The 17,292-nt window shown below is 45.4% G+C and overlaps 1 protein-coding gene across 2 annotated transcripts in view; it reads right to left on the bottom strand.

Annotated features, from left to right (window-relative positions):
* Positions 1 to 9,782: 9,782 nt before the first annotated feature.
* Positions 9,783 to 17,292, bottom strand: part of SLC10A7 (solute carrier family 10 member 7) — a 213,493-nt gene continuing 205,983 nt past the window's right edge. Inside the window, exons 11-12 of one of the 2 annotated variants that reach the window (XM_019730736.2) lie at positions 14,360 to 14,505; positions 9,783 to 12,319 (exon numbers count right to left, since the gene is read on the bottom strand). In XM_019730736.2, the coding sequence (XP_019586295.2) occupies positions 12,290 to 12,319; positions 14,360 to 14,505 (176 nt within the window). In that variant the 3' untranslated portion in view covers positions 9,783 to 12,289. The remainder of the gene's footprint in view (positions 12,320 to 14,359; positions 14,506 to 17,292) is intronic. The other variant, XM_074338462.1, reaches the window with a different exon arrangement.

Genomic DNA, 17,292 nt, shown 5'->3' with positions numbered 1-17,292 from the left:
TTATCCCTGTTTCCACCAAGCAACATGGCCACAGGAAAAGAAAAAGGTATATATTTAGGAGTAAGACTGGCCTTAATTCAAACCTTGACATTGCCATCAATGAACTCAGCAGCATTTGGCAAGTCCTTTCGTACCTTTTAAACTCAGTTTTCACATCTATAAAATGGGGAAGACTGACTGACTTGGCCTATTTGTTGTGAGCAATAGATCTTAGGGCTCAGCGGTTTGAAATCCTATGAAATTACCATTTCACTATTGGGCACTGAGCTCTTTGAAGGGACAGACTGCATTTTCTTTATCTTTGCATTCTCTAACCCTAACAGTAAGTATCTGGCACATAAAAGGTGCTTAAATTAAACCTTTTCAGAGAAGAGTTCCCAAAGGCTTCATCTAGGTAGGTAAGTATCCCCTTGTTATTCATTATATTCTGTTAGTTTCCTTTGTAGCCTCAAAATGATATATTTGCTTGTATGTCATCTATCTCTGCACTAGATTGTAATTTGCATGAGATCAGGACCTTGTCTGTCCTTGTGGTCAGTCTAGAACAGTGCCTAATACGGAGTAGCTGCTCAAAATATATTTGTTGAATGGAGAACTAAACGAATGGCACCAATGTTATCAGTAGCAATAGTAACAGTGTTTACAAGATAAATTAGAATCTAGCTATTAACAGATACATTTCGTCATCTTTTGGAAAGCTCACCAGAAAGAGTGAGAATGGTCAGAAGCCCCTTTGGTTTACCTCATCACAGAATTCTACCTGGGAACCTTTATTCAGGACTGGAGATTTCCTCAGGCTTCCGCTAGGAGGCCCTACACGCTACACTGAGCAGAGAAAGAGATTTTACGACCTGGACAAGGGCGGCCTGGGAGCCTGAACTGAGGCCCTTTGGGGGGACTGCGGTGGGGCCACACCCTCCCCCTGGGCTCTGCACCGTTGAAAGGCTCCAGACAGCTCAGGCTCTGCGCCAAGCTGTTTGGTTCCAGTGGGAAAGCTGACCTTGGCCGGGAAGAACCAGGAAGAGGCACAAATGACTCATTGTCCCACATCCTCTAAGGTAAAAACCCAGCAGTGTGTGTGGCCTTTTGGGCTGGACTTAGATGCAGCCTTGGCTCCCTCTGCAGCCAAAATAAAAGCACTGGGCCAGCAACACGTGCACAGCCTAGGAATACAACCAATGCATCTCTTCCATCACCCCATTCCATATACTTCTCTGCACTTAAAGTTTCAAAATACCGCACATAGATATAATACTGAGATTTCCAGTTCCAAAAGTAGAGCATAATTTCCATTTAAAGATTTAAGGCAGCCTTCATCTCCAGTCAAGACCATGTGGCATTTTATGGACTGGTGGAAGAAATCTGATATGTTTTCAGATCACGTGTGAAGGAGGTCTCACTCAGACGGATGTGCTTTATTTTGAGTCAGGAGTTTGGGATTGAAGTCACTTGTTTGTACTTCCTCCAGAGTCCCACTAGAGGGCACTCTTGGAAAATATTTATAAATCTATATTTTATTACTCTGTCTAGGAAATGCTGCTTTCAAAAGGAACGAAAAAAACCCCAGCTCATCCAAATTTCAGGGCAAGCTCTTTGCCTTCATTGGGCACTATTCCGAATTCTTCCAGAAGCAGAGTCAGAGAGGAAGCTGGAGAGCACACAGGCAGCTGCTTCCCTCTTCCCCTGTCCTTTTGTCCACATGGGATGCAGCTGGCCAAACTGCCAAGCTGGCCCACTGGCCAGAGCCCAAATCCCCTCCACTCCACAGGGGACCAGCCCTGGCCCCCAGGAGGAACACCTTGGAAAGGCGCTTAGGAATGTTGTATTTGGGGACCTCGGGTTTGAGTTCAGCCTTTGCTGACACCCCCTCCAAGGAGGGCCCTTCTCTCCCAAGCCAGCAGTGGCCGGAAATCCTCAGAAAAGTGCCAGGAAGGGTCAGAGGGGCAGCTGGGGCGGCAAACAATTAAAAATAGGGCTTCCGGGCAGGCAGCCATGGAGATCTCGCTGGATATGTAAATAAGTGTAAATAAGACCCCGTCTTGGTGCTGGAAGGATGCTGTGTACATTTTGTGTAGCCAGGGCTGTCTAGGCCGGCAGTGAACAGGCTTTTTTCTCCCCCCCCCCCCCCCACAGCTCAATTTAGAAAAACAATTTTTTTTCCACCCCAAAGGAAAATAGCACCACTGAGTTTCATTGGTGGGAAGGAAGTTACTCTTACAACTTAGATTTCTTATTCAACTAATAGAAGACTGTCAATGGATAAATTAGAATTGCTTTTTAGCCACGAAAACCTTAATTCTGGGGCGTATTTGATACACAGCACTCAACTCTCCCATCGCTGACATTTTTGTCACCCTTCAGAGTTGACCTCGTGTGAGTAACCTCGTTTTATCCGGGAAGCAGCTCCCTTGTCGCCCCCATTTCAGAGGAGGAATCCAAAGTCCCAGGCTGCAGTGACCTGAGAAGGACAGACTGCAGTCGCAGGGCCAAGGTAGAAGTTGGTCTCTTTCTCCCATAATGTTTTATTGAGCACCTGCCATGTGCCCGGTGCAGGGCCAGGTGTGAACGGGATGCTGCTTCTTGCCCTTCCTCACAAACAGCCTCTCTCTACATGTCCAGGCAAGCAAGCTTTGCCTTCACTTGGACCCATCCGTCATTCTTCCAGAAGCTGGGCTAGAGAAGAAAACCGAGAGCATAGGGAAACATGCCCGGGTAGGGAAAGCTTCGCTCTGCTTGGGCTGGGCCAGCAGGGAGCACCCTTTCCTTGGGAGTCCCACTTTCAGGCCGATCAGGGCTAGTCCGGGTGCCCAGAACCACCCCTTGGTTCAGTCCTGGCCTGTTGGGGGCCTTTCCCCTCCGCTGACCTCGGCCCTCGGTGCCCTCCCACAGACTGGCAGCCAGCTGGGCAATCCTCAGATGGCTTCTCTCAGTCCCGGGGCGTGCGCGGCAGGCCCTTCTTGTTCTCCATTTCCTCCGCGTGGGGGGAGCCTAGAGGCTGCCTTTGAAGGTAGCCTTGAGGACGCTGGGGAGAAGCAAGGCGGCCCCCTACAGGCCCCCTAGTGCCCCTACAGGCTCCCCGGCGTGGAGGCCTTCAGCAGCTGACAGGCAGTGCTTCTCAAAGTTGCTCGGCAGCTCTGCCTTTTCACTCTGCTCCAGTCCGATTGTTTCCCCTGCAGTCTGTCAGGGAAAGTAACAGCGTGTGCCATTACAGTAACCATGCATGTGTATAGACCCACTGTGGGGACAGAGTCCCAGAGAGCAGTTTCCAGGCTCTCGGCCTCACGGAAAGGTGCTGACTCAGGTAGTAGATGTCCGTCAGCTGTGACTAGTTGGCCATCAACTGTAACCAGTTAGCCATTAGCCACTGATATAACTGCCATGGCTATGCTAGGGGGTTGGTTGTTGGATGGTTGGCAGAGAAGCAGACGGCGGGTTGCGGATGGTGTGGCTCCTGCTTCCTGTGTCTCCAATCCAGCCATCAGTGAGAATATAGTGGTATGAACCCCCTATCTATGGCTCCGTGGGTGTTCCTTTTTGGCCTCACCATATCCTGTGTTCTTGTGCGGGGAGTGGGAGCTGAGACCCTGAGTGACACCTCCCACCCCACCCCCCAATTCGGATACAGCGGGGATTCTGTATTAAAACTTCTGGGATATGTGAATGGCAGCAGATACAAAATGGGATTGTCTCTCTTTGGCAATACCAGTGTGTCTGACAGAGTGGGAGCAGAAAGAAAAATGCAAACTGGGAATTGGAGGGCTCCTTTTTGCTTCAGGAAACACCGAGGAGGGGTGAGAAGATTGAGGCAGCGAGAAAGGCAGGAGCAAAGGCTGAGATCTGGCTCTCCCTGCACTCCAGTCTCTTCTCCCTAAACGAGGGGTGAGACGGAGCTCAGGTCAGGGGGCCATGCTCCTGTCTGAGCAGGGCTGGAAGGACACAGAAAGGAGGGGAAAATGGGTTTCCCAGACACAGAAACGTGGCAGTGGCTTCCCTGGTTCTTTGCTCCTAGACATGGCTCAGAAGGCCCCTCCACACACCTTGGCCAGATTCCCACACTCAGGTGAACGCTGTAGTCAGGGGACCTTTGCTCACACTCTAGAGGGCCAGCCAATCCACTGCGATCGAGCCGATTTCCATCCACGGAAGGGACAGTGTCCTCCGCCCCAGGCTGGCCAAGAGAATCCCCAGACAGCAAGCTTGCTGAGGATGGATCCACGCCCATGAGTGGGGTCCTTCTGGCCAGAGCCACTGAGTCTTGGGAAGACTGAGTGCTTTTTGGGTGACCCAGGAAGGGATGACTCTGCAGCCATCCCTTGGGAGGAGGGTGGTAAAAAGGACACCTTTGAGGGACCCATGGGCCAGACTGCAGATGCTGAGTTCTCTCAGGGTTTTCGGCCCCTCTGCATTTACCAGAACAATGCAGGGTGTTCTGGATGTGGATTCCTCCCACTTGGATGTGTAATCAGAATTCAGTCTGTGGGTGTTTGGCAGACACTTCCGAGGGTTTGGGAGGGGAAGAAGGCTCTTTCTAAGCTTGGAATGCCTTTAGACTTTCTTAGATGGTTGTAAGAGGGAAGAAGTAAGGTGACAATAAAATACCCCCGAGTGGGTATTGCCCCCGAGAGCCCCACATCCAGAGAGCTTTGTGGTGAAGCTGGTGCCCTGCCTGCCCAGCCGGGAGCCCCACACCTCCCACTGGACCTTTGCAGCAGCCCAGCCAGGCCCTGCCCAACCCAGTTCTGCCAAGGAAACAAAATTTAGATAGTTTTCTGTTGTGAATTTGCCTGCTCTTCTTTCAATGCTGCAGAATCAGATATTTTTAAAATTTCCGTTGTTCCATTACTTCAAACTACTTGTTAAACAAGGTCTTCAGAGAAAAGAACCCAACAACCAGATTAATAAAGTGCTCATGAAAGGGGTGAAATGAGGAAGCTGTCAGACTCCCCTGCAGAGGAAGCTGAAATGAAGGCTTGACCTGACCTCAGGGACCTGCCCGAGACCCGGGCAACTGTCGCACTACTTCTACTCTGTCTCCACGGAGTTGAGAGCTGCTTAGTGCCAAGTGTGATGTGGACACTTGCCTGCTGGATGGAGACAGAAACTCATTTTCCATCTGTCAAGCAGCCTGACACAGAGCCTGTAATGATTTTCTGTCAGGCACAGCCTGGCTGGATTTGAACCAGTGACCTAGAGGTAAAAGGCTCCGATGTAGGGCTCCCTTTACAATAACTGGCCTGCCTGGGCCTCATTACGCCCGGCCCAGCACTCTCTCTGGCATCTGCCCATGTGTTCTCAGTCAGTTGAGTTTTGGTTGGATCTTTAGCACTTGGGGCTTAGTGGGTAATGTCCCAGGAGGGCTACTAGAGTATGCGTTTGTGTCCTGGGGGGATGAGAAATGGAAGGCAGATGCAGGACAGAGAGGCAGGGCCTGTTTGACTAGCCTGGGGCCAAAAGCCCCAGGTTCCTCCCAGCCTAGGTGCCTGATCCTGACCTCAGGACCTTTGCACATGCATACAGGTCAGAGAGATGGCTCCCACAGTGGAGGCCACGATAGGGAATGTGCCTCTGGAAGGGGACTGAGGTCTAGATGCTTTGGGTCTCAAAATTGTCATCATTCTTTTTTCTGATTGTTTTTATTTTTTAAAAAAAGTCCGTTCAGAGGCATCCATAGATTGATTAATATGGTGATTCCCATTCACTGAATGATAATTAAGAGTCATGTGCCACTTTCCAAATATAGTGTTCCATAATACGAAAACGTCTGTCTTCCAGAATCTGAAAAACAACCTGGAGGTCCTTGTGGGTTAACCTATTGTTCAATAAATGTTTATTGAGGTTCCTATGATCAGACAAGCGTTCTGCTGGTTATCAGGGTTACAGAGATAAACACAACAGGTCTCCACTGAAGAAACTGATCAATTGGGGGGGAACGGGATGATTTTGTACAACGTGAGAAGTGATAAATTAGCAAGCAGAAAAAGTCAGTAGACAATTGAAAACCAAGGAGTGCGTCTCAGGCAGTGGGAGCCTCAGAACTGGGGGTCAGTAGTACAGAGAGGGAGGGAGCCCAGATGCTGGCCAAGTCAGCCACCCAGATGGAAAGTCAAACTTTGCCACTTATAGTGAGTTCTGGCACCTGGGACTTAGTCTCTTGGAGCCTCCAGTTTCTCAGCTGTAAAATGGGAATAATTACACCAATGTCCAAAATTGTCATAAGGATTAAGTAGGAAGATTCATGTCATAAGGATTAAATTAAGGCTTCATGTAAAGCACTGAGCAGAGCACCCAGCACATGGCAGGTGATTAATAGATGTCAGTAAAGGGTTTCCTGGATTGGAGGAAGGCATTACTGGAGGGAAAAACACACACTAAAAAAGGTATTTTAAGACAGGGTAGTGGGATGAAGAAGGTAGACATGAAGGAGAGGTTTTGCTGATACAGTCAAGAGAATTTGCTGACTAACTGAACATGAAAAGTGAGGTGTGAAGAGTGAGGGGGTGGGCAGTAGGCCTGGTTGCTATGCCAATACAGGAAGCAGGTTTGGGGAGGTTTCTATGCCAACGGAGGAAGCTGGTTTGTAGAGGACCTAAGTGCACGGAAAGAAAGAGGTTACTGACTCTTCCTCCAGGGCATGTGGGGTTAGAGGGGCCTTGAGGATACCCAGGGGGGAATATCTGAATGGAACTGGAAATAGGAGCTCAGGGCCACAGATCTGGGAGCTGGTTTATAAAAGGTGACTGACGCTGTGGGAATGGCCCCAAAGTTCCCACTGGGAGAGCACATGGGATGGGAAGAACGGCTGGAGACCAGAACTGGAAACATTACCATTAAAGGGGTGAGTGGAAAAGGTGGCCTATGAAAGGCACAGCCAGTCACTCCAGGGCCATGGTAGTACTTGACGAAGTGGAAAGGGGACATTTCAGCCTGGACACAGTCAGAGCTCAAGCAACAGCCCTGAGAGAGGGCTGTGACCCCACAATGACTGCTCTAGGAGCAGCCCCACAGTGGAACAGGTGTTAGTAATCCAGAATCAAGATGGGGCAGCTCTTCTCTCAGCTGCATTATCATGGTCCTCACAGCTTTGCGGGAGTTGGGCAAAATTGTTGCTCAGAGTTCTCTGCAGTAGGCAGAAAAAGGCAAGACCCAGGGAGCTCTGGAGGGCTGGAGGGCCTTTCTATTCATGCTGGAAGGTAGGGATTGCTGCAAACAGCTTAAAATTCAGAATCAGGTGTCTTCATTAACTGACGAAGTAGAGACTCGTGCCCTGGTCACTTCCTGACTTGATTAGTGACATTTAACGGACTTTGTAATAGACCTTTTGCATAGATTAGAAGTCGTGCAGACTAGAGCCTGACACTGACTTCACATGTCCAACACCAACGTCGGTGCGGTTCACCCAGGTCCCTTCCGTGTTGAATGATCACAGCAGCTGCCACTTACTGAGTTCTTACCGAGTGTCAGGCACTGTGACAGCTGTTTGCAGGGCTTCTCTCCTTTGATCCTAAAAACAGACCTATGTTACACAATTCTCACTTTGGCTTTGTGAGCAGAGAAGTAAGCTCTAGAAATGGTATTTTGCTCTGTCTTGAACACACACAGAACTTCTTAGGTATGGACCTGGAGCAGTGGCTGAGGGGGAGGCGCGTTGTCAGAATGCCCCGGACAGATGATAATAGCAGTGGGTCCCAGGATGGGAAGTCACGGCAAACCTTTAATGGTGGAGAAGATACAGGCTGCGTTCTAGCCATGTCAGCAAAGCCAGCCCAGGGTGCCATGCTGACAGCAGTGCTCTCTGTGAACACAGAGTCTAGAACTTCCAGCAGTGGGCACAAATCGACATGGGTGCAAAGACTTCGAGTTTGGGATAGCCAGTCACAGGGAAATGCTCAAACCCTAGGGCTGAGGCCAGGATTTGTTTCCTCAGTTGTCTTTTCCTACCCGTGGACTCTGAAGCCTGCTGTACGATATACTAGAAGCCCTACGCTCCTTCCTTCCGATTGTCTGGGATTTCTGAGATGGGGAGGTCTTCATTCACTCCACATAAAGGGAGAACAACATTCTTTATGAAAACCTTGCCTGAAGAACTCAGGTCGAGTTTAGAATCATTGCTAGTTTCCAGGATTTTAGAATATGGGAACATAAGGTCTTGTAAGGGGCATGTGGTTTTAAGGTTGGAGAGGAGTCTATGGTAGCAGTTAGTCGTGAAGGCTCTGGCGTCAGGAAAATCTGAGTTCAAATCCCAACTCCACCAGGTCAGAGTTGAGAGGCTTGCACTTAACTATTTACCTTTCTGGCCTTAGTTTCCTTATCTGTACGATGCAGATATAATGGTACTTATCTTCCTAGGGTTGTCCACAGAATTAAGTGAACAATCTGGGTAAAGGACCTAGTGTAGTGCAGAGGCATGCTGGAATCGGCTTGTCTCGTCTCGCGAGAGCCAGTTACCTCATCCCTCTGGACACCACCGTGAGGGACGGCATGCTGGTAGCTTGAAATCTCCAGGGTGGGAGTGTCTACACCCCGAGCACCAGATATTAGCTACTGGTGTTGCAATCCCCCAGCCCATCTGAATACACATTCACTTATATTCGGATGTAATGGTCTAAGAATGAATCCCACGTTCTGTGGGGAGTACTCTCCCACCGAGATTTCCAGGAGTTTGTATTCTTCTGATCATCTCACGCACAGAATTCCTGCTTATGACTTGGTGTCTTTAATACTGGAATGTTCTACTTTCTCTCCCCTATGTCACTTCTTGGTGGATGTTGAACAGTTTTTCATTTTCTCCCAAATACACAAAAAGCTCTGGTGTAAAGCAGTTTTACTAAAGGATTTTTTTTGAGGGGGTGGGCGGGGGGACTGTTTTATATCTGCAGAAAGAGCCACTATGGAGAACAGTATGGGGGCTCCTAATGAAATTAAAAATAGAACTCCCATGTAATCCAGCAGTCTCACTTTTGATATATATCCAAAGTAACCAAAATCATGAACTTGAACAGCTATCTATAATAAGAGCTCTCAACAATTTGAAGGTTCAGGTCTTACCTTCACAATTTAGAAAGTCACTGCACTTTGTTTTGGCTACTACTCTGAGCCAGGCACTGTGGTAGGCACAGTAGAAAAACAGAAACGAGGAGGAGATAGAAAACGTGGGAGGAGACGGAGAGGTAAGGTAACGATCACGCAATGGTCGCAGAAGACTGGAGGTTCTAGGCGCCCCTCTCAGGGAGGCAGCTGCGCACTGGCTGGGGAGGTAGGTGAGCCTCCTAGGGGAGGAGACCGTCCTGTCAGCCTTCCAGGGAGAAGAGGACTGCTACGCTAAGGCAGCAAAATAAGAACGTGAAGGTATTTCAGAATTCATACAAGGTCACTTGCTCATAAAGAAATACTGGGTTTGAAAAAATAAAAAAAGTACTGGGTTTGGAAAAGGCATTCTAGGTTTCATCTGTCCTACCTCTCAAAAGTATGACCAGGGTGGCTAACATTCAGATCACCTAAAATTTGCCACCTTTCTTGTGTATGTCTCTCTTTTGGTCCTCAACTCTGATGCAGAGAACACATATTTCTAACCAAAAAACAAGGGCTGTTTCTGGATTTTCATGTTATGGTGTGGTGAAGGTATTGAGATGGATGGGGTACCTGGAAAACTAGGGTGCTTGCATTTATTTAACCACAAATGATGTAACAGTATTGGGATGAATCAAGAGAAATCTGTACATACTTGGAAGGCACTGTGAGTACATCTGAAATAGGTTAAAAATAAGCCACAGGTTCCCTTGTGATTTCTGAAACATCTCTTTGTTTAATCATAGAATTCTTTTCATCTTCCATTCATCATAAATAATCCACTTAATTACTTTACCAGTCCTTTTGAAAAAATTTGGTATTTAGCATAAACAAACACTGAACATTAGCCAGAAGTGTGTTAGAACACCGAACATTAGCCAGAAGTTTTAAACAGAATAGGAAAACAAATTAAAAAAAAACATGAAAATTTAAAACTTAGAAAAGAACACATGAAAAGATTAACATTATCACCCACTGAAAACAAATTTCATAACAACTGTTTTTAAAAAATCCAGGTGGAAAAAAGAGTAAACATAATCTAATGTATTTCTTTCATAAATACATTTAGACAAAACAAATGCATAAAACAGAGAGTTTGAGAGTGCATACACATAATAAAGTATTTTAAGATACAAATAATTAATTCCCAATAAGCATGAATTAAAAATAAATTTTGATTTTATTTTTTGTTCTTTATGGAAAAATATGCCAAAACCTTTGTGTTAAAAAATAGGCATAAACATATCACAAAAGCCACCAAAATTCACCATGTAAAGAAGACTATTTGAAAACAAAACACTTTCTTAAAGCAAAAGATAAAATGTTATAGCATTTTCAGTTGAATTATATCCCATACTCACACACCTACTATAGGTGTTTGATAATAGAGGTAGATAAGTTGGGGAAAACAATCAGTATTCTAATGCTAGCTTTTATGATAGCTCAGACAGACAGACAATTTCACTTACTCTGAAATTCAAAGAAGTTTATAGTAATAAAACATGAAAATCTTTCTGCGCTTCATATGTAATCATCCAAAGTATCAAGCAAAATCACTGCAGTTTTAGACACAAGTGAAATTCTCAACAGCAGAAATTCTTGACAAATAGCCTGTTTAGCATAGATTTTTGCAGGGTCTGGCACCCGCTTTGGAATTGACACTGAGGATAATTCTTTCGAAATTTTTGAGGTTCAGTGATACTGAAATGAGTCAGAAGTAACACAAGATGAGACCTGATAGTAACAACAATATAAATTAACACTATTGATAAACTTGGTAAGTTTCTAAGGAATGATTTTTTTTGTTGACAAAGCAACAACAAAAGAGCTGCTGAGGACAGAGTGTGGCCTCAGAGTGACCCAGGACACCAACATCGTCTGTCAGATCAAGAAAGGACAAGTAGACAGGATGTGACAGAATAGTACGCAGGACACAGAGAAAAAGTGCCCCTTAATTCTATATATTGCTTTAGTCTCTATTTTCATCCAGTGAAAGCTCTTCCAGACACAGCAGAAGCAAATTTTGGATACTCCTTTGAAAGCTGATTTTACTTGATATTTTAGTTAATGAATGGTTTTGCATTTTCTGTGCCCATTTTTTTTTCATTTGGCTAGACAGAATGTGTATCTGTAATATTTGTTTGCATCTATGACCTTTATATTTCCATTATTCATCAGAGCAATATGATTTAATTTTTTTAAAAAATGTTGCAAACATTTGTCAAATCTGCCAAGGAAATTCTCATTAATAACTTGTCTCAAATACCTTAAGTGTGCTTAATTCAAGGATGTAACAGGCTGCTTCTGGTGAAAAGGGGCAATTTGTGCTCAGCACATTTATGTAACAGGAAAAAATTTTTGGTCTCAATTGCGGAATGTGAATATAATCCATCATTAATTGTCGATGCTCTCAAACTGATTATAACAGTTTTGTGTCTCACATTTGGCTGTTATAAGTTTGAAAGTATGTTGGAAAACAGGAAAGAAAGCAATTATGGAAGAAGAAGGAAAAACATATGAAATATATAATTTTAAAACTCCTGAAAACCAAACCCTGTACTTTACCTCAAAACTTCACTTACTTTATTCATAACTCAAACATCAGGCTCTTTCTTTGAAGCAGCTTATAATAAATTTAAGACTTATAATACCATAATCTCTTATAATGGAACTGAGGAATTTCTGTGTGGAAAGCATTTGACGGAATGTCTAAAAAAATGATGTTTCCAGCATCTACTCAGTGACCCCTGCTGAGCTGATAAGGAAGTGGCATGTCACAGTCACAGAAAAAAGAATCACGCAGTAAATCAAAGTATTTGCGAATAAGACTTTGGAAATTTTCACTGTCATCAGAAGGGCATTCTTCTGATGGTGTGACCTCATTGCGAACAGTACAGTAACTATCATAGAGTTGTCTTGCACAAAGGTGGGAGGAGGAAAGCATGTTTGCTTTTGTCATTTATGATGACTGCTGCCTGCATCAGGGGAAAAAAAAATTAAATAACTCCTAACTACTGTACCATCCCTGGCAGTCACCAACAAAGTAGGTTTTGGAAATAACGCTCTTGTCAAATCCATTTTAAGGCACTTACACAGTTATATCATATTTTTGTGTAAAAAAATAAAAATATGCATCGAAGCAACATTCACAAGTACAAGTCTTCAGAAGTGTGTGTACAATCCTGTACATATATACATCGCCGCACGCCAAGTGCTTCCTTCGTTATACTGTTGGCCTCGTCAACTTTACTCCCTGCAAGATAGGAAAACACGCCGAGTTGGACAACACCCATGAGCAAAGTGAAAGCATCAATTAACACCGGATAATTTATGCTACTAGAAAGAAGAAGATAGCGTTATATAACCACTGATCCAAACCTCTGGTTACAGACCCACCTGCCCGCCCCACTCATACAGTCCCGCTGTGCACTCCATGGTGGCCGACCGTCTCTATCAGTATTGTGTGCGAAGCAGAGGAGACACTCATGGATACCCTTCTGATGGACACTTCGTGTATACTTTTGTGGTCAAATGCGGATGGATAATATTCTAAGCCGCCTGGATTATTCTAAATTAGACAGTGGCTCCCTGGTTTGCACTGGTGGCTGTGCAACGGGAAAATGAACAGCATGGTCCAATTTTATCTCCCGTTTAGAAATGCTTCTGTTACTCTGTAGGATAAATCTCAGAGCTGTTAAACATTTAGAAGAAAATTCCACTCTGATTAATTTGCTGTTTACTACGACTGCATATTATTGATAGAGTGTTGGGATTTTCAAATAATTTTCTTCATTCTTTGTCAAAATTTATATGAAGAAATTCTGGCCTACAAGGCACACACACATTGATAAACGTAAGCGTAAATATACATGGAAGTTTTCAAAATGGATAAATAGGAAAGGAAAAGGTACGAAACTGCGCTGAGTGGGAGGGCCAGAGCGGCGCGTCATACCCAGCACAGAACGGCAGTCACTACCATTTCGTTAAATAGTGAAATAAGTGATGGTGTTGGGTGGGTTAACCTTTTCAGGTAGGATCCTGGGGACCTGGGGCACTCCTTCTAGAAACAATGCTATGTTTCTGTCTGGAGTGTCGTCATGGTATAGGAAAAAGATCTGGGGGGCCAAGTAGACCAGGGTTCAAGTCCTAACTGTAGCAGGGACTAAACCACAACTTGCTCTCTCTATGAGGCTATTTCCTAACCTGTATGATGGAGGTAGCAGAGCTTGCTGCAAACGGTGTTGTAGATACGAATGAGCAACAGTGACAATCACGATAATTACAGTAGATAGCTTTGGTCAAACACCTGCCACACATGCTTCTCAACTCCGAAGAGTAGGTGTTATCATTAGTCTTAGAGTGGCGAAAAGCGAGGCACGGAGAAGTGAAGCAATGTGCCCAGGTCACCCGGTGACAAGATGGCAGAGATGGCAGTAGCTCAGGAGTCCACACTCTGAACCTGGGAAGGCAGGGACAGGCTTCGCATGCACAGAGCTCAGTAATTGGGAGTGTGGCTATTCTGTTTTCAGGACACTAAGGATGGACACCAGGCATTCTGTCATCGGCTGTCACTTCTTCCTACTCATCCCCTGATAACAGTCACCCCTGTATCCAGCAGAAAGAAGTCCTGTAAAGTCCGAGCCGCTGGGAAGGAGCCAGCTCTGTGGGGTCATCTGCGATACATGTAGCCTTGACACTACTTGTGAATCACCCAGCTGGCATTATTTTGGCTGATAATTTCGGAAATCAAATCCACAAATATCAAATAAGCAACAAGACTCTGAGCTAAGTGTGGTGCAACTGACATTGTGTGGGCTCCTTTGCTACTGAAATTTTATTTTTAAATGCCCAAACACATAGTTTTGCTGCACAAAGCCATTATTAAATGTCTAGGTAATTAAAAATACAGCTGTCATAGTTAGAAAGGCATGTGAAATCAGGACACGTGAAAAATCAAGTGGGGCAAAGATGGTATGTGAAGAGGTACATGTTTTAAGTATGTTTACTGCACCTTTATCCCATTGCAATACGCCCTTCAATATGAGCCAATTAAAAAGATATTCAAAAACCGCATTTTAAGTATAATTGTACTTTTATAACAATAGGAAACACTTAACCCTCAACTTTCCTGTTCATATGGAAATGGATCAATGCATCGTTATCATTGGATTTAATTCAGAAAATATGGACTTTGAGCACGAGAATATGCTAGCAAAGGTTCATGAACAGCTAAGAGGCTGGACTAGCATTTTAATCTGACTTGGATTCAAATAAGAGCTTTCTAGAATCTCACCTTCTGCCTCGACACCATCCAGGACTTTATTGTTGGCACCAACACACTTCCCAGAAGGATCTGAACTGGGTGGTAGATGAGCAAGGGAACGGATATCAAAGAGAGGTGCTCATGGCCTGCAAACACGATCTTCAGCATTGGAATTCCTGACGAACAAAGAAGACAGAAATTCTAGAGGCAAAATTGTCTGTCATCACATTAAAGACATCCTCCATTCAAACGGGAACTTCGGAATAGGTCATTACCATATTTACCCCCATGTGTATTCACAGAACTGAAAAGAGAAGGTCTCACATGAGTCACCAAGTCAGTTCATTTTCTTTTCACTCCATAAAGCTCTAAGCTCTCCCTAGAACTGATTAAAGCTGAAAAGGTGGTAAGTATTCAGGGCACCAATAACTCTCGCTGCAAATTCGCAGCCTGTTTAACAAAGAGAGGAGAGAAGATAGTGTGGAATAGAGTTGCTTCAACAAAGGCTGAGAAATATCAGCGATGCAGAGATTCAAAATGCATTTTTTCTTGCTTAGTAGTAGAACAGTCTGTTGGTCTTTAGGGAGTCCTGCCTGGCACCACTTCGAAGCCCCAAACTTCACGTTTGAGAGTCAAAATGATATGGTCAGATAATGTATGGTATGTTCAGCTCTGAGTAGGAGGCTGCTTTAGCCAAATGTTCTCATTTGGCCCAGGATCTGAAAGTGCTTTACGTGACACTGTGTACAGCAGGTGAACTCTAAGATTAGTTCCGGGTGTTTAACCCCCACAGTGAGAATCTTAATGGGACCCAGGTAAATGAATTCTACTCCATGGGCCTATCATTCTGTTACACCAAAGGCAAGGTGTGTACATCTCGTAAGCAGCTGCCTGTAGTGTGTACCTATTAAGCTTCCATGCAGAACTCAGACACTGGAAGTTTAACTATCATTACCAGTTGTTTTAATGTGGCCCAGTTGTCAGAATTATTGAGGCTATGTGTCAGCTTTTTCAATTGAATAGCTTTAATAGCTTAGCTTGCTTCTTGTTTCTTTGAGAACAGCCTCTGACAAGGACCCCAGCTCCTAAACATGTACAATGACGGCACCCAAATAACTTTTTATTATAACCAGTAAGGAAAGCTCTGCTTTTTCAATTATTTTTACCTTCTAATAATTTTTAAACCTTTATGCGAAAATGTATTTCATGGCTGCTTTGTTTTTCATTGCCTCACATGTCATTGCCCTAAACAGGAAACACTTAACTCTTCCCAATGTCTCTCTCAGAGCTTCCAAAGCACACATTTAGATTTTTGCAGTTTCCGTCTTCTCACGAATATGAAAACCAAAAGAGCTTTCTTACAAATAATAATATACCTAACCCATTTATAGTTGAAAAGCAGTACGTGCCATTACAGCCCTAGAAAGCTGTCTTGATGAGAAAAGAAGAAGACCTGCACATACTCCCCACCATTTCCAGGAAAGGTTATTTGGTCCAAAGGGACGATACTAACGAGTTGGGGGATGAGGTGGAATAAAAGTGGGCGAAAGGGAGCAAACGATAGAAAGATGGAGATATTTGCCCCTAAACACAATCAGAGCAGAGGTTTCTGACCCAAAATCTGAGGACCGTGGCTGCTGGGCTAAATCACCTGAGATCGCCTTCATGACTAAGACTTGGGGTGTCTGTCATTCCTCAGCAAGCTGAAGTGGTGCTGAATGGAAGCCAGCTGGGCCGTCACAGGGCCGCTGCCACCATAAGGAAACAGCCAATCGTTTGCCAGGTACAGAAGGTCTCCTAATGTAAGCGACATCAGAGAGTCACTTGACTGTGATGAATTAGGTACGTGAAGATGGTAACAGTGACCGTAATGATGGTTATGTGCAGTGATTGCCTATTAGACGTCACGTGTTGTCAAGTGCTTTCCCATATTAACTGAGCAAAGCCTCACAGTGAGCCTGGGAGGTTGATGAAAATCACTGTTCGCACCAGTTTTACACATGAGGAAACGGAGACTTTCTCAAGCGGTGGAGTCGGAACTGCAGTGCAGGCCACCTGGATTTCCAGTTCTCTGCATCAGGTAAGGTTCAAGGCTTCTGAGGTCGTCAGCTCAAGATGCCATCGGGACTGCAGCTCCACAAAGCAGAAGAGTTTTTGATGCAAAAGAAGTCCTTTTGGAAACCCTTCTCCTTGCACCCCTCCCAGAAGCACTTCCAGGGGCAGCAGACCTCATCAAAGTCCCCTGCTTCCCAAACCTGGGCATTCCTGTGACTTTATACGGGTGAGGAGCTAAGTAACTGCTAGGGCCACGCCAGCAGTGGCCAGGAAACCAGAGCTAGAAAGCTGTGGCCAAGTCTTTACCCTCTAGAAGCTTCCAGTGTACAGATGACCTTCTGCCTTCTTTGGACCCCAATACCAACCTGCAGGAAGGCCTCTTCTGGTCTAGGGCTGGTTCTTCAGCTCCTAGCTCATCTTTGCACACCCTTCTGTACATTGCTCCACGATGGCTGGGACGGCCGACATCCCTCCTTGTCGGCCGGCTCCCTGGACGGTCCTGCCGATAGGGGCACCGACAAGGCCGGAGCAGGAGGAGGGCTTGGCTTCCTGCCAGCAACAGCACCGTCAAAGCAGTGGCCAGAGCCGGCGCCAGGCCGCAGGGACAGCTCACTGTACCCTCCGCGGAAGTCCCCATCGCCTCCTCCCAGCTTCTAGGTTCTGAGAAGCCCCACTTCTTCCTTCTGTGCCTCCAGGTCCCGCTACTTCTCAGTTATTACTCCTTTGTTTGCTCACTGCCCCCTTCCGCCTTTTCAGTGTTTCAACACTGTTTGGTCCTCCCTCTACTGAAAGACTGATTTCTGTCTTCCCAACGGACCCTGGTGACACAGGCCCTTTTTCCACTTTGCCTTGCGTTCCAGTTATGCACCTTGCTTGGAAAAAAGAAGGGATCCGTGATGACTCGTGGC

The sequence above is a fragment of the Rhinolophus sinicus genome, linkage group LG07 (assembly GCF_036562045.2).
Source record: "Rhinolophus sinicus isolate RSC01 linkage group LG07, ASM3656204v1, whole genome shotgun sequence".
In the NCBI taxonomy this organism is placed as follows: domain Eukaryota; kingdom Metazoa; phylum Chordata; class Mammalia; order Chiroptera; family Rhinolophidae; genus Rhinolophus; species Rhinolophus sinicus.
Note: the sequence above shows the minus strand (reverse complement) of the source record. Positions and strands in the feature narration are given on the sequence as shown.